The sequence below is a fragment of the Cyprinodon tularosa genome, unplaced genomic scaffold (genome assembly GCF_016077235.1).
Source record: "Cyprinodon tularosa strain WSP-4 unplaced genomic scaffold, ASM1607723v1 ctg1015, whole genome shotgun sequence".
NCBI classification, from domain to species: domain Eukaryota; kingdom Metazoa; phylum Chordata; class Actinopteri; order Cyprinodontiformes; family Cyprinodontidae; genus Cyprinodon; species Cyprinodon tularosa.
In genome coordinates, this window is record NW_024037800.1 from 29,862 (window position 1) to 54,470 (window position 24,609).

General features: G+C 42.8%; 1 protein-coding gene across 1 annotated transcript in view; it reads left to right on the forward strand.

Moving 5' to 3' along the window:
• The first annotated feature begins 4,644 nt into the window (after positions 1 to 4,644).
• Positions 4,645 to 24,609, forward strand: part of LOC119778921 (peptidase inhibitor 16) — a 45,795-nt gene continuing 25,830 nt past the window's right edge. The window contains exon 1 of the mRNA XM_038278378.1: positions 4,645 to 5,019. Within this exon, the coding sequence (XP_038134306.1) occupies positions 4,660 to 5,019 (360 nt within the window). The 5' untranslated portion in view covers positions 4,645 to 4,659. The remainder of the gene's footprint in view (positions 5,020 to 24,609) is intronic.

A 24,609-nucleotide genomic window follows, 5' to 3' on the forward strand; every position in this document is an offset into this window, starting at 1 on the left:
CCAAGACAACATGCACCGCGTAACAGTGGGGCACTCCATGTCTTTCCAGAAAATGGCGCTCTAGACAATGCAGCCCCTTCAGAAAATGCTAGGAAATGCCTACTGGAATCTTACCTTGTCTGGAAAAATAGTTTACTGCTGTATAAGAGGACCCTTTGTAAAGCAAGAGCAGCATACTTCTCCTCATTAATAGAGGAGAATAGGAATAATCCTAGATTTCTTTTTAATCCAGTTGCTAAACTCACCCAGAGCCATAGCTCTGTTGAACCATCCATTCCACCTGCTCTTAGCAGCAATGATTTTATGGGATGCTTTATAAATAAGATTGATCTTATTAAAGATAAGATCATTAGCACTCCTTTATCTGCGATTGGTTTCTCTCTGAATGGCGAGGCAGCCTCTGAGGTAGTTAAAAATAGAAAGCTGGCTCCCTGGTTTAATGCAGAGCTGTGCACCCTGAAGCAAAACGCTAGGAAACTGGATAGAAAATGAGCTCTAAATGCGTACATCCTACCAATAAAATGACGCTTCGTAAAGCAATAGCAGCATATTATCTCCTCGTTGGGGTTAGATCCAGTTCCAACCAGGTTATTTAAGGAGGTATTCCCTTTGATCTGAAACTAAATATTGTATATTTTCAGGCAATAAAAATATAGGTGAAAGAAGAATACAGTTGAATGGTATAGAAATTGAGCGTGTATGTAAACTAGATTCCTTAGGTGTAATAATAGATGGTAAACTGTCTTGGAAATCCCACATTGAATATATTAAAAGACAACTCTCTAAATCTCTTGGCATGATTTACAAAACAATAAAAGTATGATTTATAGTTCTTTGATCATGCCTTATTTTATGTATTGTGCGAAATGCAGCAAAAATGTTTGTTCACTCTTTATTCCAAAAAAAGGTTAAAAAAAAAAACAATCAACTATGGCAGAAATAGCATTAAGTTTGACTTTATAGAGTGGACTGAAAACAAAGCTTTGTTTTGGCTTAGAAAAGATGCAGATTGAACAGGGTCCGCCCCTTCAATTTGCAAGTTCTGTGATTGGCTGCCCCCTGGAGGTGGGAAGCAGACAGATCCTAACTAAATGAACATCTCTGTTAGATAATTTTTAAATATTTTTAGATAATATTTTCAAATTACTGTAAAAATGTCCACAGCTGGATATTGGTTATTTATTCTCCAGTTTTATATTGTTAAAACACTTTACAGGATTTTATTTGTTTCCTATCTGTTATTTTTACACACTATTCTAAGTCTTCATTGTATTACCACTTCTACTATAACCTTTTGCTGCTGTAAAACCACAATTTCCCCATTATGGGACAATAAAGGGATTTTGTATTTTATTCCATTACATACTATTCTAAACAAAATAATTTCAAATAGTTGACCCTTTTTTTTTTTTTTTTTGGAGCAAGTGCTTCCGGTTTAAGAGGTTTGGATCATTTTATTAAAGTAAATACAAATGGTTAATATTAATGTGGTTGTTATCTGTGGAATGGGCTTCTGACAGAGCTTCAACTACATACTTCCTTGTCAATAGTTAAAAGGCTCAAACAGAAAACAATGAGTGACAATCAAAACATGAGAAAAGGAAAATTTGAAAACACAAATGCAACTTTTGTCTTGATACGTTTGATTTGCTTATGAAAGAGTAATGTGAAGCTGTGTTAGCATTAATTCTGGGTTTAAGCTGGAAAGGCAACATATAAGTTTTGCTTCAGCCTGCTCCTTTTTCGGTTGAAAAATAAAGGTTATCTATAAATGTGACTCTGACTACTTTTCCTTTGTTGTCAGTAAAGAGGAACGAACGCTGCTCAGGCAGAACGGGGCAGAATGCTGCCATTAGGGCTGCATGACAAACTGTTGTCTCTTTACAAAGATATGAATAAATGTGGCGACTGAGTGAAATCCATTGATCTCCGTTTATTTAACTAGGATGAATGGTTGAATACTTTTCCCACTGGTAAAGGTTAGGTTAGGTATATGTTGGTAATAGTTAGGTTAGGTATAAGTTGGTAATACCTCTACAGCTCAGCTGTAGAGGTGGTCAGCAGCACAAAGTTCCTGGGGGTGCACATCACGGACAACCTCACCTGGACTGTAAACACTTCATCTCTAGTGAAGAGGGCACAGAAGCGCTTGTACTTCCTGCGGAGGATGAGGAGGGCCCGCCTGCCCTAACCCACCCTCACAACCTTCTACAGAAGCACCATAGAGAGCGTTCTGACCAGCTGTCTCTCTCTGTGGTGTGGAGGCTGCAGAGCTTCTGACTGGAAGAATGTGAGGAGGGTGGTGAGGACAGCAGAAGGAATCATTGGGGCTCCTCTTCCCTCCATTAAGGACATTTCATCACAGCGCTGTGTGTCCCGAGCCCGTAATATCATCAAAGACCCCTCACACCCCCACCATGGACTGTTGTCCCTGCTGCCCTCTGGGAAGAGGTTCTGCAGCATCCGCTGCAGATCCACCAGGTTCTGCAACAGCTTCTTCCCCACTGCCATCAGACTGTTGAACCTTTGATCCACAAACCGAACTCTGCACCTATTGCACATTATCGGGCATCAATGCTGCTGAACGTTTAACTTTTAGCCCTTCAAGTTCATCTCATTTCTATTCTCAATAACGCATTTTTTGCACAAATGCCTATCTGCACTGAACCACTGCAATTTGCACACTGTCTTTATCCTCTACACTGTTTACACTTTGACCACTGCTGCACTTTTTGTATTTTTGTATAACTCGTGCCATTTGAAATATCAATGCAATGTTCATAAGCTGTATGTAACGCAATTTCGTTCTGTATGCACTGTGCATACAAAATGACAAATAAAGAAGCCTAAGTCTGTCTAATAGTTAGGTTAGGTATAAGTTGGTAAAAGTTAGGTATAAGTTGGTAATAGTTAGGTATAAGTTTGGGGTTAGGTATTGTCAGGACTCAGCAGGCATCACTGACCAGGTCTCTGCCTGCTGCCTTTTCCTTTTCTCCTGCAGGTGGCGGTAGTTCAGCAGAGGGTGTGGTGCACAGCTGCGGCTTCTTCGGTGACGTGATGACAGGAGGGTTTAAGTGGAGGGCGGCCGGCTGATCAATGCCAGAGTGTTAACCTTTTGTGGTCAACAGCTACTCGTTCTCAGAATAATTATTGTTTCCTGTCCCTCTCAGGTTGCCTCTCACCTTGGATCCCGTCCCAAGTGCTCTCTTGTGCTCTGGAGTCTCAAATCAGTACCAAGCATGGCAGAGGTCCCCACTGCATACCCGGGCCCCTTCAGCTGTCAGCCTGCTGCAGCTCCTTGCCGTCACACCATTCAGACTCTGCCTACTCTCCAACAGCCAGCTCACTGTTAACTCAGCCAGCGAACCCGGGAGTTCATCTCTTGGAGGACCCGCTGTGTCCGCTCCTCCTCATTCCCCCTGGGTCGAGTCCGTGCACCGCAAGACAGTGAACAGCTGATCGTCCTCTCTCTCCCTTTCCCTCGTCAACTTCCAGATTTCCTTCGCAGTTTGTGCATAACCTGGCCAGCGTCGGAACCGGTGCCTCTCGTGCACCAGCTCCGGTCCAGTTGCGCCGTCATCATATGCGGATGCTGCCATGTTTATTAAACAGCTCTGCTCCAGTTGAAACAGAACAAGCTAGCAGTACAAATCATGGATATGGACATACACCCGCTCCTTACATATATATACACATTTATCAGAAATACAGACATAGACATCCACAATTCTTTGTAAACTTTCCTGGTTTATCCTGATTTGATGAATGACAAGATTTAAGTTGGAAGAACTATTGTCTGAACTTGTAAGCCTTATTAAAGTTAACAACGTAAGGCAAAAGTTTAGAAAACTCAAAAACCCATCCATAAACATTTTTGTTTCACAGTCTGTTTAATTATTAACTGTTCCGGATCCATATGAATTCATCTGCTCTTTGGCGTGACAGCATAATTTTACATGTAAAAATTTGTGTGCAATACATGTGAATTTTACTTCTACTTCTCTGCCTGATGCTTTTCTTTCCTCGCTCTCTGTCGGCTTGTATTCTTTTACCGTTAACTTCTTATTCCTTTGCCAAAACAGACAAGATTAACTTCAAGTATTTTATATCAGGGACTAAAGGATTTGGCTACCACTGCCCAGACGTTTTCTGGTGTACTGTCCTGTCATCTAAATGTTCCATACAACTATTCTTTCTTTGCTTTAAGAAGAGCAAAGACAAAGAGTGAACAAAAACAGAAAAAAAGATAGAACAGAAAAGTAAACACCAGAAACCCAAAAGGAGTAAAAGAGTCATAACAAAAGCCTCAAACAGCTGGAGAAAAAAACCCAAATCAAGGTCAGTTTGTCTCCAAGAATCTCAAAGCAAGACTGAAAGACAACAACATCAATCAGGATGAAAGGAAAGGGAGCAGATCTTGTTGAACCAGAAGACAGAGCAAATTTTGAGGGTTAAGAAACCATGAAAGAGGTAGCAGGGTTGGAGTAAAACAAACAGGCAGTACAGTTGATATGGTCCAAAGAGCAGATGGCTCTGATACATAGAAGCTAAAAGTTTACAGGACATTTCTGAAAGTATCCATTTCACATCAGGGGGAGTGGGGAGGGTGGATAAGGGGAGGTTTCTGGGCTCACTTAAACCCGACCCAGAAACAGAAAGATGTTCAGACCTGAGAGGCACCGTGGAGGACGACACACTGCTGCTCTCACACTTCAGGAAGCAGCCCTCAGGATTTGGTTCACCATCATGCACCTCTGGAGCCTCTCTGAACTGCAGGGGGCCTCGACCCCACAGACTGCTCAGGATGGAGCTTCTTCTTGGAGCTCCAGGCTCAGGGGGGACTCCCCCCTCCCAAGCAGCCCACTGAGGGGAGCTTGTTTCTGGATGTGTCTGCTGCTGGGGTCCCTGCTGGTCCCTGGAGCCCGGAGCCTTTCGAACACTGAGGAGGAGCTTCTGGTGGAGCTGCACAACCATTACAGAGGACAGGTTTCTCCCAAAGCCTCAGCCATGATGCCCCTGGTAAGACCTTCAGGACCTCAGTCAGTAACTAAAACAGCTGATCAGGGGTTCAGTTATTCTCCTGCACAGGAACAATCCTTTGTCATTAATAAAGACATACAGTCATTAAGTTCTAAAATTTGTGCCACGCCTTCTCAACCATTCATTTCTCATTATTAACCCTGACTGTTCCCCGTACTGCATAAAAAACAACACCTTCCTATTCATGTTAACCAAAACAAAGAGGAAATTAAAGATCAATTAGCTTAGCAGATAAAAGTCTAAACCTGAGGCTCAGGGTTTCATCAGTGCTTATCAGACCCCTCTGGCGCCTTTATTTCACTAAAAGCAGCTTTTTGCTGTGTTAATAGAGACTTTAGCAACATAAAAGCATCACGTTCTGTCATCCTGTTGGTGAGTCTCTGCCTGCTATGGTCATGCAGAGCAGGCGGCCTGCGCTACAGCATAGAAAATAAACCTTTCTGCTTCGAATTCAGATTGGAAATTAAATCCCGCCATAGTTTGCTAAATTGAACTATGAAAATCATTTATGACCCACAGTGTTGTCTCACATAAAATCACTTGATCTACAGCCTCATTCTCTCCCCTTCTGCTACTCCAGTCTGTGTGTTTTTACTGATGTTTTCTTCTTCCTCTTCTTTGTGTTTTTTTATGTTTTATTTTTATTGCTGGATGGCAAACAACTAATAGTGTCACTGATTGTTATGGAGAGTTGAACTAAATGCAGAATTTTCTTTCCTTGTTTTTGTAAAAGTCTCTATAAAACTCTTCAAATTCCCACCTTTCTTCCTCCTTCATTCGGTCTTTCTGCGCTGCTCAGGCAGACAGCAAAATATAAACAAATGAGTAAAAACTTGGAGGGATAAGAACCTCCTGCAGCCAGATGACATGAAGTATGCAAATCAGACGATGACATCATCGAGTGCCTTTTAGGACAGTGATTAGTGATTTCAGCTGCAGTCAGATTTAATCTTTGGTTCTGATTCAAAGTGAAGTCTGGGAAAAGCAGATCCAATACTTTCCTCCATGAGGGAGACATCCTTAGAACTAGCAAAACAATTCTGTCTTAATAAAGGTTATTTAGTTGATTTTTAACAAACAAACTGATAATTAATAAGGAATATAAATTCATCCAAATGTTCTCTCAGACATTCATCTAGGTCAGCTTCAGTCATACTGGGTTGGGCCCTTTTTCCTTCAGAACTTTATTACTGAAGGCCAACAAGGTGTCAGAGACATTCCTTAGGGATGTTGGTCCATATAGAGATGGTAGATAGATGATTAATGGGCTTGACCCAACATATGAGAACTTCATCATGATTTCTGGTGGCCCTTGGAGGCCTCAAGGCTCTCTGGGATCAAGGCTCAAAGCTTATGATCTCATTGTGATGTTTAGATCATCTGAGCTGTGTGACACAGAAGTGTTGGCCTTCAGTAATAAAGTTCTGCAAGGGGTATAGAGCTTGGAATCCAGAGGTACTGAGTTCAAGCACAGACTGCCACTCTAGGTCCCTGAGCAAGACCCTTACCCCCACACTGCTCAATGGGCGCTGCACCATGGCAGCCCACTGCTCCTCAAGGGGAGGGGTTAAATGCAGAGAGTGAATTCCATTGCTCTGTACTGCTGACAGTGGAATGAAGAATCTGGTCCTGCTGGACAGACCTACAGCTGGTCTGGTTGTCAACTTTTTTCTCTGATAGTTACTCTAACTGTCCAAAAGCATAATATAAAACTATGCCTTCTGCTGCACTTTTCTACTGAACACATGTAGCTTCCAAATGGTTTTATTCCTGGTGGAAAGGACCTAGCCTAAGCTATGACTGCCATGGCTTCCCTTTCTCTCCCTTGACTATGGACATCTATACCTAGACGCCTCGTGGGCGCAGGTTTGTAGGTCGATGTCACCGCCATATAGTATTTGGCAGAAAGTACTAAACGTCGAATGGAGAAGATACCTCATCCCTGTGCTGCATGGAAAAATACCAACAGTTTCACAGAACAAAATGTATGTGGATATATATATATATCCACATATATATATATATATATATATATATATATATATATATATATATATATATATATATATATATATATATATATATATATATATATATATATATATATATATATATATATGAAAAAACCTGTTTTCTCCCCCCTGGTGGGGGGATATGCGTCATCCTCGGGTCCTCTACCAGAGGCCTGGGAGTTTGAGGGTTCTGCGCAGTATCTTAGCTGTTCCTAGGACTGCGCTCTTCTGGACAGAGACCTCTGATGTTTTACCTGGAATCTGCTGTAGCCTCTCTCCCAGTTTGGGGGTCACAGCCCCCAGTGCTCCCATTACCACTGGCACCACTGCTGCTCTCACTTTCCACATCTTTTCTAGCTCCTCCTTCAGTCCTTGGTATTTCTCAAGCTTCTCGTGTTCTTTCTTCTTGATGTTGCTGTCGCTTGGGATTGCCACATCTATCACTACTGCCTTCTTCTGCTGTTTGTCCATCAACACGATGTCTGGTTGGTTAGCCATCACCTGTTTGTCAGTCTGGATCTTGAAGTCCCATAGGATCTTAGCTCGGTCATTCTCAACTACCTTAGGAGGTGTCTTCCATTTTGACCTTGGGACTTCCAGCCCATACTCATGGCAGATGTTCCTGTACACTATGACAGCTACCTGGTTGTGGCGTTCCATGTATGCACTTCCTGCCTGCATTTTACACCCTGCTGTTATGTGCTGTATTGTTTCAGAGGCATCTTTGCACAGTCTGCATCGGGGGTCCTGCCTGGTGTGGTAGACCCTGGCCTCTATTGATCTTGTACTGAGTGCCTGTTCTTGTGCTGCCATGATTAGTGCCTCTGTGCTGTCCTTCAGTCCAGCCTTTTCCAGCCACTGGTAGGATTTTTTGATATCAGCCACTTCTTCTATTTGTCTGTGGTATACGCCGTGCAGCGGCTTGTCCCTCCATGATGGTTCCCCTTCCTCTTTCTTGTCCTCACTTTCGGTTTTCTCCTGCCTAAGGTACTCACCGAGCTATTTGTCTTTGGGGGCCATCTTTCTGATGTACTCCTGGATCTTAGTTGTTTCATCCTGGACAGTGGTCTTGACACTCACTAGCCCTCGGCCTCCCTCGCTACGCTTGGTGTACAGTCTCAGAGTGCTGGATTTGGGGTGGAACCCTCCATGCATTGTGAGGAGCTTTCTCGTCTTGATGTCAGTAGCCTCTATCTCCTCCTTTGGCCAGTTTATTATACCAGCGGGGTATCTGATGACTGGTAGGGCATATGTGTTGATGGCTTGGATCTTGTTTTTCCCATTCAGCTGACTTTTCAGGACCTGCCTTACTCTTTGTAGGTATTTAGCTGTGGCAGTCTTTCTTGCCATCTCCTCGTGGTTTCCGTTAGCCTGTGGCACCCCAAGGTATTTGTAGCTGTCCTGAACATCTGTTATGTGGCCTTCTGGTAGTTCAACCCCCTCGGTTCTGATCATCTTCCCTCTCTTTGAGACCATGCGACCGCACTTGTCCAGTCCGCATGACATCCCAATGTCGTTGCTGTAGATCCTGGTAGTGTGGATCAGTGAGTCGATGTCTCGCTCACTCCTGGCATACAGCTTGATGTCATCCATGTAGAGGAGGTGACTGATGATTGTTCCGCTTCGGAATTGGTATCCGTAGCCAGTCTTTGTGATGATCTGGCTGAGGGGGTTCAGGCCTATGCAGAACAGCAGCGGGGATAGTGCATCACCCTGGTATATGCCGCACTTGATGGTGACTTGTGCTATTGGCTTTGCATTGGCTTCCAGACTTGTTTTCCACAGCTTCATTGAGTTCTTGATGAAGGCTATTAGAGTCCTGTTGATCTTGTACATTTCCAGGCATTCCAGTATCCATGTATGTGGCATTGAGTCATAGGCTTTCTTATAGTCAATCCAGGCCGTGCACAGATTTGTCTGCCTGGTCTTACAGTCTCGGGTGACTGCTCTATCCACTAGTAGCTGGTGTTTGGCTCCTCTGGTGTTGCTGCCTATTCCCTTCTGGGAAGGGTGCATGTATTGAGCCATGTGCCTATTCATCTTAGCCGCTATGATGCCTGACAGGAGCTTCCATGTTGTACATAGGCAAGTTATTGGCCGGTAGTTGGATGGGGTTGTTCCCTTCTGCGGATCCTTCATGATCAGGATTGTCCGTCCTTGGGACATATATATATATATACATACATATATATATATAGGCAAGGCAAGGCAAATTTATTTGTATAGCACAATTCAGTACAAAGACAATGCAAAGTGCTTTACATGATTAAAATACAGGAAGATAAAGCAAGTAATAAAAAATAAAAAATAAATAAAATAAAAAATGCAGAAACAAAAAAAGAATGTTAAAAACAGTTGGATTAAAGAAAATATCTTTCAGTTGAACTGTTTAACTAGGCAATCCTAAACAAATGTGTTTTTAGTCTTGATTTAAAGGAACTCCGGCTTTCCGCACTTTTCCAGTTTTCTGGAAGTTTGTTCCAGATAAGTGGAGCATAGGAACTAAATGCTGCTTCTCCATGTTTAGTTCTGGTTCTAGGTCTACAGAGCAGGCTGGAGCCAGAAGACCTGAGTGGTCTGGAGGGTTGATACACTGATAGCAAGTCTGCGATGTATTTAGGTGCCAAGCCATTCAGAGATTTATAGACTAACAGAAGGATTTTAAAGTCTATTCTCTGAGATACAGGGAGCCAGTGGAAGGACTTTAGAACCGGGGTGATGTGCTCTACTTTCTTAGTCTTAGTGAGGACACGGGCAGCAGCGTTCTGGATCAGCTGCAGCTGTCTGATCCACTTTTTAGGCAGACCTGTGAAAACACTGTTGCAGTAATCAATTCGACTAAAAATAAACGCATGGATTAGTTTTTCCAGATCATGCTGAGACATTAGTCCTTTAATCCTGGAAATGTTCTTCAGGTGATAGAAAGCCCACCTTGTAATTGTCTTTAAATGCTTTTGGAGGTTCAAGTCTGAATCCAGCACTACACCTAGATTTGGGGCCTGATCAGTGGTTACTAGCGGAAGCGACTGAAGCTGTGTGCTAACTTTAGATCTTTCCTCTATTGGTCCAAAGATTATTACTACAGTTTGGTTTTTATTCAGTTGAAGAAAATAATGGCACATCCAGGCATTGATTTCTTCTAAGCATTTCCTCAGTGCTTGAATTGGTTCATAGTCACCTGGTGACATGGTGATGTAAAGCTGTGTGTCGTCTGCATAGTTATGGTAGCTGATGTTGTTGTTTTTTATTAACTGAGCCAGAGGGAGCATGTAGATATTGAATAGGGGGGGACCCAGGATGGACCCTTGGGGAACCCCACATGTGATTTTTGTCATCTCTGATGTAAAGTTGCCTACTGACACAAAAAAGTCCCTGTCCTTTAAGTATGATTTAAACCAGTTGAGAGCTGTACCAGAGAGGCCCACCCAGTTTTCCAGGCGCTCTAACAGGATGGAGTGATCGACAGTATCAAATGCTGCACTGAGGCCTGTAGTTCTGGAGTAGTAGTTTGTCTAAACTGTTCTTTTTCAGCAGTGGTTTGATATTTGCTGTTTTTAGGGAAACCACCTGACAGAAGGGACGTGTTTATTATCTGAGTCAAATCAGACGCTATGACAGGCAAAACTTTCTTAAAGAAAGCTGTGGGTAGAACATCAAGGCAGCAGGAGGAGGAACTTAGCTGCTGAATGATTTCCTCTAAGCTTTTATAGTTTATTTGGCTGAATTGGGACATTTGGTAAAGATCAATTCCAGTTGGAGACAACTTTGGTACTGAACTTGATATGGATGTATAAACTGATCCTCTGATCTTTAGGATTTTCTCAGTAAAGAAATTAGCAAATTCATTGCAGGCCCGGGTGGAGTGGAGTTCAGGAGCCACGGACACAGGAGGATTTGTTAGCTTGTCGACTGTGGCAAATAACGCACGAGTATTATTAATGTTCTTGTTAATGATTTCAGAGAAGAAAGATTCTCTTGCATTTTTCAGTTGTAATCTATATCTGTAAAGTCTCTCTTTATAGATGTCATAGTGAACCTGGAGTCTCGTCTTTCTCCACCTGCGTTCAGCTTTTAGACACTCCCTTTTTTCACTTCTAACTGCTGGAGCACTTCTCCAAGGAGATTTTTTTCTTTGCGGAAAAGACTTTCACTTTAATTGGAGCAATGCAGCTAATGATGTCTGAGACTTTAGACTGAAAGTTATATATATATCTATATCTATATATATATATATAGATATATACATATATATCTATATCTATATATATGTATATATAGATATAGATATATATATATTAGCGGTGGGCTGTTATATGTGCTGTGAAAGCTACTCTGTAAGAAAATCAGCTGAAGATCTCTGAAGAACTTTATTGGCTGAATCTCAACATTTGGGAGAAGTGAGGCAATCTGCTGCGGTCGGGGGGGGTGGGGTGAGATGCTGTCCTACTGGGCTGAATATGATCAGCCAAGAAGGTCAGGAGAGAAACATCATTTTCTTTAAAGAGTCACAGTTTAGAAAATGAGAACAACTGAGAGAAGCAAGATAGAAAAAGTAAAGAAGTGGAAGCTGGAGGAAGCTGGACCGTCTGGAGACTGGAAGCAGTTTGTCTCCAGAGCCAGAAGGTCTGCACTGACTTTATGGAGCAGGTCTAGTCTCATCCTAATCAAATCTTCTTTAGAAACAACATTCATAACACTAAGTTTGATCCTATTCCATCCAGTTCATTCTATAAATTCTTTAAATTTGCCTGGAAACATTTCCTGAGTAAAGTTTCCTGCCTGCTGATCTTCCACAGTCACTCAATCCAACAACCAGTTTGAAAAGAGACGCATTTCTAAATGTCTCTAGGAGCAAACTCAAAGCACTGCTTCGCCATGGTATCAAATTAGAGTGTTCTCATTGGTTGAAAGCAGCTGGACTCCCTGTGGTGCTGATGGTTTGAGTGGCAGGCGCCATATAAATGGCAGCCAGCGAGGAGCAGGCAGCCTGTTTCTCTTTATTTTTCTGAGCTTTTCCTACTTTTTTTATTATTTTAATTTTTGCTGTGACTGTATCTTTTCTATATTGTTTCTAACATCAAGGAGCTCACATTTTTCTGGAAAACTGTTTTTATTCTTTTATTTGCCGTCTTTGCGTGCGGAAATAGCGTGTTTGACCAGGCTCCCTTTGTTTTGCTCTATAGGGCGAGCAACTGGTCCCGGGTTTAGACCCGGGACCAGTTGCTCGCCCTATAGAGCTCTGCTGTACTGCCGCACACGGAGCGAGCCCATATCCCCTAGATAGGAAGAGACATGGCAGCTGTGCTGTGTTGGGTGATACTACCGGGAGGAAGGTATAGACCAACCATCCAGTCTGTCATCATGGGCAACATCACATCTGTCTCTAATGAAGCGGATGAACTGGCGGCTTTATTTCACCATGAAAGACGCTACAGAGAGGCTAGCATCCTGTGCCTGTTGGAGACGTGGCTAACCACGCTATTCCCAGACTATTATGTAAACATGGACAGATTTCACCAAATTGGGTCCGACAGAACCAAGGAGAGAGGAGGAGGTCTGGCTGTGTTTGTAAACAATAGATGGTGTAACTCTGAACAACTAACAAGACACTCTGCAGTAAAGACATGCAGCTGCTAGCAGTTAGTATAAGGCCCAACTACCTGCCCCGACAATTTACACACGTTATATAGATAGCTGTGTATGCCCCCCCACCCCCCCCTGCTAATGCAGCACCAGTCTGTGATGTCCTGCACCACCAGCAGACTCCAACCACTGCACCCACAGACTGTTTTTCTGATCTCTGGGGTCTTCAGCCATGTCTCCCCGTTTCCTGCTTTAACCTGAGTTATTACTTTGAAGTTGCTGGCCCCTCAGCATTTTTATCTCGATAGTTAGAACTACGTGGGAAACTGCCCAGAACTGAATATATATATATATATATATATATATATATATATATATATATATATATATATATATATATATATATATATTTTTTTTTTTTTTTTTTTTTTTTTTTTTTCTCCAAAAATTCCCAAAGATTCCTCGGAGGAGAGCCGCGTCGGGGCCTACACAGCTCGTACTCCTGCGGGTGTGAGCGGCTGAGATGATAAAAAAAAAAAAAAGTTGGTTGTGTTATCAGACTGGTTTCACTGGTTCCCGACACATTTTACAGATGACTGTGGTTTGTTTTTGGTCCGACTTGCCAGGAGCGAAATACTGCCAGACTGCCGAACTACAAAAACCCTTCTTTGGAACAATTTCCTCCGCCTCTCCTTGCTGCACATCTTCATGTGCTCTGTGTTGTGGTCTGAGAGGGCGGCGCTTGGTGACGGCGTGCCTGGGTCCGCGATTGTGATTGGTTGGGAGGAAGCAGTGACTAGCATAAACCTACATGATAGGCTACAATGAGAAGGAAGGAAAACTGCGTTTCTTTTTTATCGAACTTTTATCGACTCTCTTTTTTTCTATTGCGCCACACGTCTATCGATCGATATATATCGTTATTGAATTATCGCCCAGCACTAGAGCAGCGCAGAAAGAACAGAGGAGATCCTTTAGATCAGGGAACAAGGAGGAGCTGAGAGCAGCGCAGAAAGAACTGAGGAAGAAAATAAGGGATGAGATCAACAGCTACAAGAAGAAGATGGAGGATCACCCTAACAACAACATCAGAGGGAAAAGTCTGAAGATGATCTCAGGCCAGAATCAGAACATCCAGGTTGGTTAATGATCAGCCCCCCCTCTCCTCCCCAGCCCAGAACCCCCTGTTACCTTCACCTTCTTCAACCACTGACTACTTCACACCTATCAGCTCCTAACCATCATCCACACACACATCACACAGGTGAGGGATGAGCTTTGGAGATGAAGGTGTGAAAGGCTGCAGGTCCAGATGGCATCAGCTCCAGGCTTCTGAGATGTTCAGATGAACTGTTTGGCATCTTGTGCTTCATGTTCACCTGAAGCCTGAGGCTGCGAGAAGAACCACACCTGTAGAAGACCTCTTGTGTGGTACCAGTGCAAAAGATAAAACATCCAAAGCAACTACAACCCTAACCCTGACTTCACACCTGATGAAGACCCTGGAATGGTTGGTCCTCCCCCATCTACAGGTGAGGACTTCATTGGATCCACTGCAGTTTGCCTACTGACCTGGGATTGGAGCAGATGATGCCATCATCTTCCTCCTGCAGTGAGCTCTGACTCACCCAAAGAAACCTGGAAGCTCTGTGAGGATCTGCTTACAGCACCATCCAGCCAGGACTCCTAAGGGCCAAGCTGGAGCTGTCAGGTGTGAACCAGAACATGTCCCAGTGGGTTCTGGCCGCCCACAGCATGTGAGGTCACAGGGCTGTGTCTCTGATAGGTTGGTCTGCAGTACGGGGGTCCCACAGGGAACAGTGCTGGAACCGTTCCTCTTCACCTTCTACCCTGCAGACGTCTCCATCAGCTCCCCACGCTGCCTCCTCCAGACGTTCTCTGACCATTCTGCCATAGTTGGTCTCATCACAGGTGGAGACGACTCAGAGGACAGACAGTGGACCCAGAACTTGGTGGTCTGGTTCCAGCAGAACCACCTTCTGATGAATGCAGGGAAAAACCAAGGAGCTAGTGGTGGATTTTCACAGAAGTAGATCCTCCCCACTGACACCAGTGGACATCCAGGGAATGGACAGTGAGGTAGTGGACTCTGATAAATACCTCGGTGTTCACCTGAAGAACAAACTGGACTCCCAACACTGAGGCTCTGGATCAGAAAGGTCAGAGCAGACTCTTCCTGCTGAGGAGACTGAGGGGGGGGCTCCTAAAGACCTCCTCTGACTCTGCTGTGGCATCAGCCATCTTCTATGGAGCAGCGGCTCATCTGTAGCTGAGAGGAAGTGGCTGGATCAGCTGATCAGGAAGGCCAGCTGTGATTGGATGCCCTCTGGACTCAGTGCAGGAGGTGGGAAACAGACGGATCCTAACTAAATGAACATCTCCCCCCCATGCATGAAGCTGGTGCTGAACTGGACAGCTCCTTCAGTGACAGACTGCTGCACCCTAAATGCACCAGGGAGCGTTATCACAGATCCTTCCTCCCAGCAGCTGGAAGACTCTGGAACCACCACTGTTCCCAGCAACCTCAACCAGTTAAATAACCTGCTGCTGTCATTCTGCACATCTCTGATGTTGCTGCTATTTCCAATTCAATTCTATTCATTCTATTTCTATAGCTCCAATTCACATCATGTCATCTCAGGTCACTTTCCAGTTCAACAGATCATCCAGTCAGATTGATTCAAAGTTTTCTATCTAAGGAAAACCAGCTGATTGCATCGACTCATTGACTCTTCAGCAATCCCTCACACTAAGCATGCTTGTAGCGACAGTGGAGAGGAAAAACTCCCTTTGAACAGGAAGAAACCTCCAGCAGAACCAGGCTCAGTGTGAGCGGCCATCTGCTGAGGCCCACTGGGGTTCAAGGAGACAGAAGCAGACATAGAAAAAGAAGCATAGATACAAAAGGCAACTGTCAACCAGCTCCACAGGCGGCCCCGTCCAGGAAACACACAGCCAGGCAGACGAGCTCCGAGCCAGCTCCCATGTCAGAGGATGAAGAGAGCACATCCAGTTAGTCACAGTCAGAGAAACAGGACTACACTGGAAAACAGGCCAATTTTCAAATATCCATTACTGTAAAAATGTCTATAGCTGGATATTGGTTATTTATTCTCCAACTTCATATTGTTAAACACTTTACAGGATTTTATTGTTGATCTTTTAACTCTTCACTATTATCTTATTCTTATACATTTTCTAAGGTCCAAATTTGTGTGACCATTTTTTCTATAATCTTTTTGCTGCAGTAAACACAGGCATTTCCCCATTGTGGGACAATAAAGGAATTTTCTATTCTATTTTATTCTATTGTCGAGGGTAGAAACAGGTGAATTTCTGCAGCTGAATTTGAAGGCATTTCTTTTTCAGGTAAATAAAATCAGCTGATCACAGAGAATAAAAATTCAGTGTAGTAAACTTAATTTCATTCCAATCAGACTATATAATTTCTCCATAAGGTTCTGCTCTCACACCTACCCAGTTCAACCTTTACCCGCCTTGGACGTGACTTTTTCCTCCTGTTACAAAGATATGATCCACCACAGCCTCTAAATGGTTTACTTTCACAATGAAGGTGCAGCATGAGAGAAGATTCACATCTAAAAATTCTTGAACTTCTTTTCTCCTTCGGACAGAAATGCACCCATCAGTTAGCTCCATGTTTCAATGAGATGAAGAGAACCAGATCAGTTGGCTGGACTCCTCCCGTATTTCCTCTGACAGCAGAAGATATGAGGCTGAGGAGAGAGGAACGAAAGAAATGTTTTCCAACAAATTTAGGAGAAACATGACTGCTCCATGACCTTCAGCAGAGTCACCACCAAACATTCAATCATGTATGTCCATAAAACTGCTGCAACGGCACATTCCTGAGGGCATGAAGAGATGTCTGTCCATGTAACGCTTGCTATCAGGACAGGCCTGACCCTGTGAGAGCAGAGCTACAAGGTTGTGGTGAAGGACTCATCAGTTCCCTGTAATTATGAGGAGGGAGACGCCATACTGGGAGGAGCATCAGCAATCAGCTGCAGATTGGTTTTACTTCATGGGCCTCGAGTCAAAGAAACCACTCAGTCTTCTAAGATGCAGAACTTAGTTTTTTAAACACTTTTCACCATCAGACAATTCATACAGCTCAAAATAAAGTTTTTCAGACCCCATTTTCTCCAAGAGCAACCTTCAGTGTGCCTCGATGGATTACATTGTGACCCAAAGTTCAGCCAGAGACACCAGACAGAGAGACCTTCAAACGGGTCAGAAGCTGCAGGTGGAAGAAGCACTAATAATACGTTCAGACCGGATGTGATACAAGCAGCAAATAAGCTCCTGCTGCTTCATCTTTGATCCACATTAAGGTCAGACGTCCAGTAAAGTGAGTCCAGATGCTTCTGCTGCTCCTGTGTTCGATGCCAGAGAGCAGCTTTGCTATATTAGCTGTGATCAGCGGGTAGAAAGTAGTTAGAATCTATGTTGAAGTGAGAAAGTCCTCCTGAAAACATGGTCTGTGCAGTCAGTTCATCCAGATTACCATCCTGCCTTCAAAGATTATTTCTCTGTGGGAGCCGCTCAGACCCCCACATACCGGCGCTGCGCTGTCACTGGGAATCCCCAGCAGCAGCTGCCTCAGGCCCGCTCGCCTCTTGGGGGTTTTCCCCTCCTGTTGGTGGCGGCTGGAAGTAGATGTTAGCGTTTTTCAGGTCTGTGCTACAAACTGCAGGCAGCAGGATAATAAAAGCCAACATATTCTGCCGGCAGGTTTCTACATTTGAAGGCGTTAATAAACTGTTTCAGAGGAGTGATCATAGCGCTCTGCATCAGCAGTGCTGCGTCTGACTCCCTGCCAGCTCCCAGATCAGCTTCTCTCATTGGCTGATGTCCAGCAGCTAAAGTTAAATGTTTCCAACACCAGCAGCTGCTGATTGTGAAGTGGGTCACGTGCCTCAGATGCTGATGAGGCGCTGATTCAGCTGATCTGATGCGTCAAGCTGTGTTACTCCTGCTGCTCGAAACGTCAACCGTCGACTTCACATGTAAACCAACCGCTTCTGCTGCTGTAGCAGTGTGTGGTCTGAATGTAGTGTGGAAGCTCATTGGTAGAATTCTCTTATGATAGAAACAGGGCCGTCACTAGGTTTGAGAGACATGGGTGGCTTAGCCCCTAGGTAAGATATTGCGCGCGCCGAAATTTTTTCAGTGCACTTTCTAAGGCGCTGTCTATAAATTCATTATTTTAAGAGCAACATACCTGGGAAACACTTCCCTCACTAATGCTACTTCACCAACTAAACTACACCAGTTAAAATGTGCTAAATTACAAAGAGTAAATGGTAGGTGCCATGCATTACTGCATAAATGGAAGAAGGCAAGTGGTTCGCCACTCATCATAATGGAAACCTTCTACAGAAGACAGTTGTCTAACCAACAGACTCCCAACACATTCATAAACCCTTAACCTGGCCATTCATCTTTCCCCATCTCCCCTGCACCCACAACCTGTCAGGAACCCCTGTCTGCTTTGCAATAACCCTGTTTCTGTGTGTGTGCTTGGTGTGTGTGTGTGACCTGGACTTTGGCATGTCTTTCTCTACACCTGGCACAGAGAGAAACACATATATGTGAGGAACTTAACAATAAATGCAGCATTATCTTTGATAGATTTCTGCTTAATCTAAAGTTTAACCACAAAATACAAGTTGCATAAATGGACAGTAGGCAATAGGCAATAGCATCATTGCAAAGAAGGATATCCTTGAGACTTTTTCACATCAGTCTGACAAAGTTTTAATGCAAATAAAGGAAGTATTTTTAAGTACAATGTATTAATGAAAACACAAAATCGACAGTATATGAAACGTACAACTTAGAACTATAGTCAACCCAAGGAAGCACTACCATATCACACAGTGTCGCCCTATCAGACTGGTGGCACATAGATATGGGAGAATTATCCTGCCATAATGCAAGAGCACATAACTTCAATTAGAGAAAAGAATTTCATCTTCTTGCACTCAAAACTTATAATGCTCACACTCAAAACATGCGCTCTCTCTCAAATATTTTCTCTTCTCTCAAAAATCTTTGTTTCTTCTCTCAGATTTAAACAGATATTTTCTATATTATCACAGATATTTTTTCCTCTCGCTTGCCTCCATCCATAGGCGGATCTACTGGGGTGGCATAGGGTGGCAAATGCCACCCTAAATAACAGCCTTGCCACCCCAGCTGCCACCCCAGTTGGCGGTAGGGGTGGCGAGGCTTATAAATTATGGATCATTTGAGAATTACGACCGCTAATTTCCAATGTCGGACTGCAGTGAATGCAGCACGAGATGACACGAGAGCGACTGAGACTGATTGTTTTGAAAACCGAATGGGGCAAAGCGAGGGAGCCAGGGGTGATAGGGAGAGGAGACACGGGATGAAACAGGTAAAAACTGATTAACTATCTATCGAGAAATGAAATCATAATGAAAGCACAATGTTGCTAGCATAGCTGCAATGCTGATTTTGAGATGATAACAATCAGGTTGCAGAACGTTATTTCTCTAACTATGATGTTAGTTAGGCCTGACGTCTCAGGCTCATAAAGACATACGTATTTGCGGTCAACTATGACAGAAAAGAGACGATCAAGTTTGGTTGTACTCAAATCAAAACGCACAAAGGCTTTGGATCTAAATAAAGTTGTGAAGCGTTTTGCTGAGCAACATGGAAATCACTGCATTCAGCTGTTATAGGCATGTCAACTTTATGTACTGCTCTCTGGTGAGCCTTTACAGAGCTGCTACATTTTGTTTTGGCACCTGAGAAAATCTGATATTTCCTTTAATAAAACCAAAAGTGTTAAAAGTTAAAAATGTGATACTGGTGTAAATCCTGCTCAATATGAAGCAGTGTTGTTGTTTCTTTTTTTGTATATATAGTATGAAATTATCCAGAAATGACCTGTATGAACCTACTCACAAGCAAAATGTATTTTTATGTTGCTTCTTTTCAGATTTGTGGAGATTTTGATGTAACATACAGAACCCGCCTTTTTGTTGATTTGTTGATACAGCAGTATGGAGGACCAACTAAGCCATATTTAAAAATAAATACAGAAATAAATAAATGCTTAATAAATAAATAAGCATACAATTAATTGCCACCAAAAATACAAACAACAAATAAATGTAAGTAGAAATTAAATTATACAGCTAGTCATAAAGGTTTATAACTCTTTTAATTGGCTTCTTTATTTCTTTGCCTTTTTAATATTTACCTTATTTATTTTTTTGTCATTTATTATCTTCAACTTCATTTTTTAATTACTTATATTTTTAAGTATTTATTTATGTGCATGTTATCATATTTTTGTCTGTTTTATTCTTCCTTTGTATTTTTTTTACCCTAGTTATTTCTTCGCCGCTATTTCTTTCTGCCTGCCCTTTTAACATTTCTGCCTGCCATTATAATATAATTTCTAATTACATTTATTTGTTGATTGTATTTTTGGTGGCAATTAATTGTATGCTTATTTATTTATTGAGCATTTATTTATTTCTGTATTTATTTTTAAATATGGCAGAGTTGGTCCTCCGTATACAGCTCTATCTACAGCATATTTACATGCATGAAATGTCCCTTTCATGTTGCCGTAACTGCTGTATGTCAAGTTACTGAGTAACAAATGGGGTAAATGTGTGTTCAGAGTAAACATTACATAGATGTCCAGTACCTTGTTCGGTGCCTTGACCCATTTATTTCTATTGTGTAGTTATGCTCACTTTAGAACAGTTCAGTCCATAGATCTCTGATGGGTAACTTTTTCTTTCTATAGTTTCTTCTTGTGCAAATGCTGCAAAGCTGCCTCTCTGACAGTCAATCTCACACATCTGCGACTCAGCACCTGTGTCTTACCTTAATACCTTTCCTGTCATAATGCGCCACTAGAAGTAGTGTTATCATTCTTCTATCTCCTATTAAGTGAGATCACATTGTACGATGTATTATTAATATGAACTGTTTCACATGAAACACTAGTACTGTACATACTATTCTCACCAAACTGTGATAACTGTGATTAAATTCAGTGTAAACAAATGCCATATGTTGCTACCCCTAAAAAATTCCTGCCCCCCTCTTGCCACCCCATAAATATTTTTCTAGATCCGCCCCTGCCTCCATCTCCGCTCTGCACGGGTCTCAGTTACGCTCTGCTTGCGGATTTGTTTTGCTCTCTCAGACTGCACTTGGATCGTTGCCTAGCAACCTTTCCAGCCAATAGAACGACAGCCTCGGAAAAGGTGCGCTTGTTTAACCCTACGGAGTGTGCCTGTGCTACTACGCCACTTATAAAGCGTCAGCTGAAACTGCTATTTACAGTAGTTTTGTGGCTGATTGTTGTTTAGAAATAGAAAACCTGGTTTCATTTCTTAGTTTTGCCCTGGATTTTGTAGCGTTTGTGGACGCTACGTCGCTACTTGATCAAAACAATAACGTCGCTACAGGAAAGTTACTTGATAAATAAAGCAGCGACGCTACGGTCAAGCTACTTGAAAATGTAGTTAAACTAATAGCTTCGCTACATGTAGCGGCGCTACTGCCCATCACTGCTCCTGTGACAAAACTATTATAATGATGCTAGTAGGCTACAACAACATCGTGTTTTCCCACACCACTGACTTTGTTCACCATGGTAACGTAATTCCTACTGAATCAGACAAGCTATTAGGCCTATATTGTCTCTTTCCTCACTCCAGGTAAAGTGAAGAAAATGTAAACCGCTGACATCAAATGGCAAACTCACCGTATGTATCTGCACGCAACCATAACTTTCCTAATCAAGCTCGATGACTGTGTGGAGATTCAAAGGGCGCGCTGTTGCTGCACTGCACAGCTGCTATGGTCCAATTGATGGCCGTGTACCACGTGACGTGACGCTGGACGCGGAGCCAATGAAGGAAATGAATATCCTAACGATATTAATAATTGTATAAATAATTGTGTTTGTAAATAAACTAACAGGAACTTATCTTCAGATTAACTTGCCTTCTTGGTGGCTCGTTTTCAGTGCTTTACTGCAATTGTTTGGGGTTATATGGAAAAAAAATCAATAAATAAAAAAATAACAATAAAAATCGCAAAATAATTATGGGGTGGCTAATACCAACGAAGGGATGACTTCAGCCACCCTAAAATAGGTCTAGCCACGTCCCTGGATAGAAAGAAGGCTGACGATTCACTCCATTGTCTCCGGAGGGGGGAAACATTTATTTACAAAACCGAATTCATACAGCTGTCTTAAACACTTCATACATCCAGCGCTATGTCCTCACATCTGTAGTTTTCCCCCACCTTCAATCCATTGAGGGCGGCCTTTTATAGGCTCCACAACGCACTGTGTGGATGCACGCGCACGACTGGACGCTCTGAAGAACCTTCTGGAAGTTCTTGTCCTGTGACCCGATTGCATGCGCGTGGGCCTTAAAGACCCTGTTTTGCAAAGACTTGTGACTTCCAGCTTGTAAACATCCTGTTTTCATGTTGCAATCTCTGTGTTGCTAAGTAGGCATAAGGTCAGAAACAGGACTACATAATGCAGTACAACTGCTTCCTTGTTTGGCAAGCCAGCCAGCATTAGAGACTTTATTATTGCTAAGACTCATACTTGAACTTCAAGATGTACTGTTTTGTTGCTAAGTAAGTATAGGGCCTTAATATTCTGATTCTGATTTCTGATATAAGACAATAAAACTGCTACTACATTAGCATAAGGCCAGACGGATCAGTTTAGCAGCAGTTCAGCCACTCAAACAAACTAAGACCAAACACAGCTAACCTAATCTGAAACCGGGGAGGGATTAGGATTCTGAATTTGGTCCCTCTGTGATTGAGGCAACACTGGAGGTTTGCAGATGAAAGCCGCTCCACAGAATAGTCTGAAGTGTCTGAGAGAGAAATCCTGGAAGCGATCATTGGTTCAGATCCAGTAATGACCAGAAGGGAAATCCACAAACTATAATCAGGGAGTCAGAACAGTGGAATCAGTCCAATCCAGGGAGACAGAAACCAGGACACAAAGACGGCTGATGAGAGATCCATCAGCAGCGAGGCAGAGAAGGGTTAACCGCAGGCAGAAACAGAGCAGTGATCAGGCAGAAGGAACGATAATCTGTTAGTCAACAAGGGCTTTCAGATAATCTGGCAGAGTCTGTCTGCCAGAGAGCAGAACAGGTGCAGGGAAGGAGGTGATTGCATCTGCTGCCAGCAGAAATGCAGGTGGAGACATGTCCACTTTGTCTCCTTTCTTCTCTCAGGTTCAATCAAAATTGATGAAGAACATTTGTAGGCATTGGTTTCCAGTCCTACCACAGATTATCAACCATTCTGGTTGGCTCTCCTGCTGGAAGCTGAACCTCCACCTCAGCTTGCAGCCTCTAACAGTTTTTCTTCTTGGTTGTCCTGATTTGTCTCCTAAAACTTTAGTCTGACCTGTTGCCATCATCCCTTTATGGGTGTGATTGCTGTTCATATTGCTGCTCTGATTCATGGAACACAGTATTAATTGGCTCCCACCTGAGTTGTTAGTCTCTGCAGCTCCTCCACAGTCACCATGGTCCTACTGACTGCCTCTGCTCCTCCAATCTGTCAGAGCAGGCGACCCCCCCCCCCAGAGAGTACTTTTTGATAAAAATAAAAAATTAAGGCAGCAAATCTATAACATTTTAAGGATGTTTAGACTTTTTGTTGGAAAATCGATTTAATGATCTCTTATTTTAAAACTCTAGTTCTAAGAAAATATGTAATATAAACACCTTAGTCTCTCTTTTTATCAAAATAACACTGAGAAGAGCTTCTGTTTATCTGTTTATTTTGATGCAGCAAAAGTAGCAAGGTACAATGAAAGGCATAATGGATTATGGTGATTGCTGATGACCTATATGAGAAGAGACAGGAGTGGTTGAAGAGGCAGGTTAGCAAACTGGTGTTTTACCTTGTGGGTTTAGTTAATCCAGCCTAAGATTAAACCCAAAGGAAACTTTAAATTAGTCCAACATGTCCCCAATGGGATATGAGGAGTCTGATGTTTTCCTTGAACATTACTGGATGAAGAGCTGCTGATGTTTCTGCTGGCTCCATGTCCGAAGCTCTACATGAAGAAAACCTCGAAAGGTTCAGATAAAATTGGTGTTAAGATTATTTCTAATTAAAGCAGCAACCATTTAAAAAGGATTCAGTTACCGCCGCAGAGCTGCCAGTTACCAGCCAAGGACCCATCATGGAAACATTTTAAACCACTGTATTTCCTCTTGGTTTGGAATGTGTGCCGCAGTTAACGACTCAATATTACTGTTATTATTATTGCTAACAGCTCAACCTCTGTGCCACGGAGAATTAAAGACCAATATGACGCCACAGTACTTGGAGCGGGTCCAGTTTAATAAGCTCCAGTCAACATTTCTAAACCTGAACCCCAGCATTAATTCACTCACTGCTCAGGGTTTCACCAAAGGAAAACAGATGGGAGTTTCCCTCTGTACATGACCTCCAGTTAATAATAAGAGGAGGAACATGGCTGGGAATCCAGCCCAGAGGCAGAGATCCATGTTGAGCAACCAGAGGAGGAGTGTTGAGAAACTCAGCCAGCTCAGTGTTTATATAGAGAGAAGTAACTTAAGTAAAGAATGAAGAGCTGCTCAGAGGAATGTGTTTGTTTGTCTTCCCATCAGATTCACAGAAATGAGTGTGAGTGAACCTGAAATGGATCTACAAAGGTATGGAGGCCTCACTGGGACAAAAAAAAGCTTTTTTCAGAGCAGATAGTTGTGAATTGTTCTGAGCAGAATAACTGCTCAGATTTTTTTCTGCTTTCATAACGATGAGGAGCCAGCATGGGATCATAAATCAACTCAGTGAACTCTTCTGTTTACCCTTTAGATTATAAGAACTATAATGTTCTATTCATTCTATT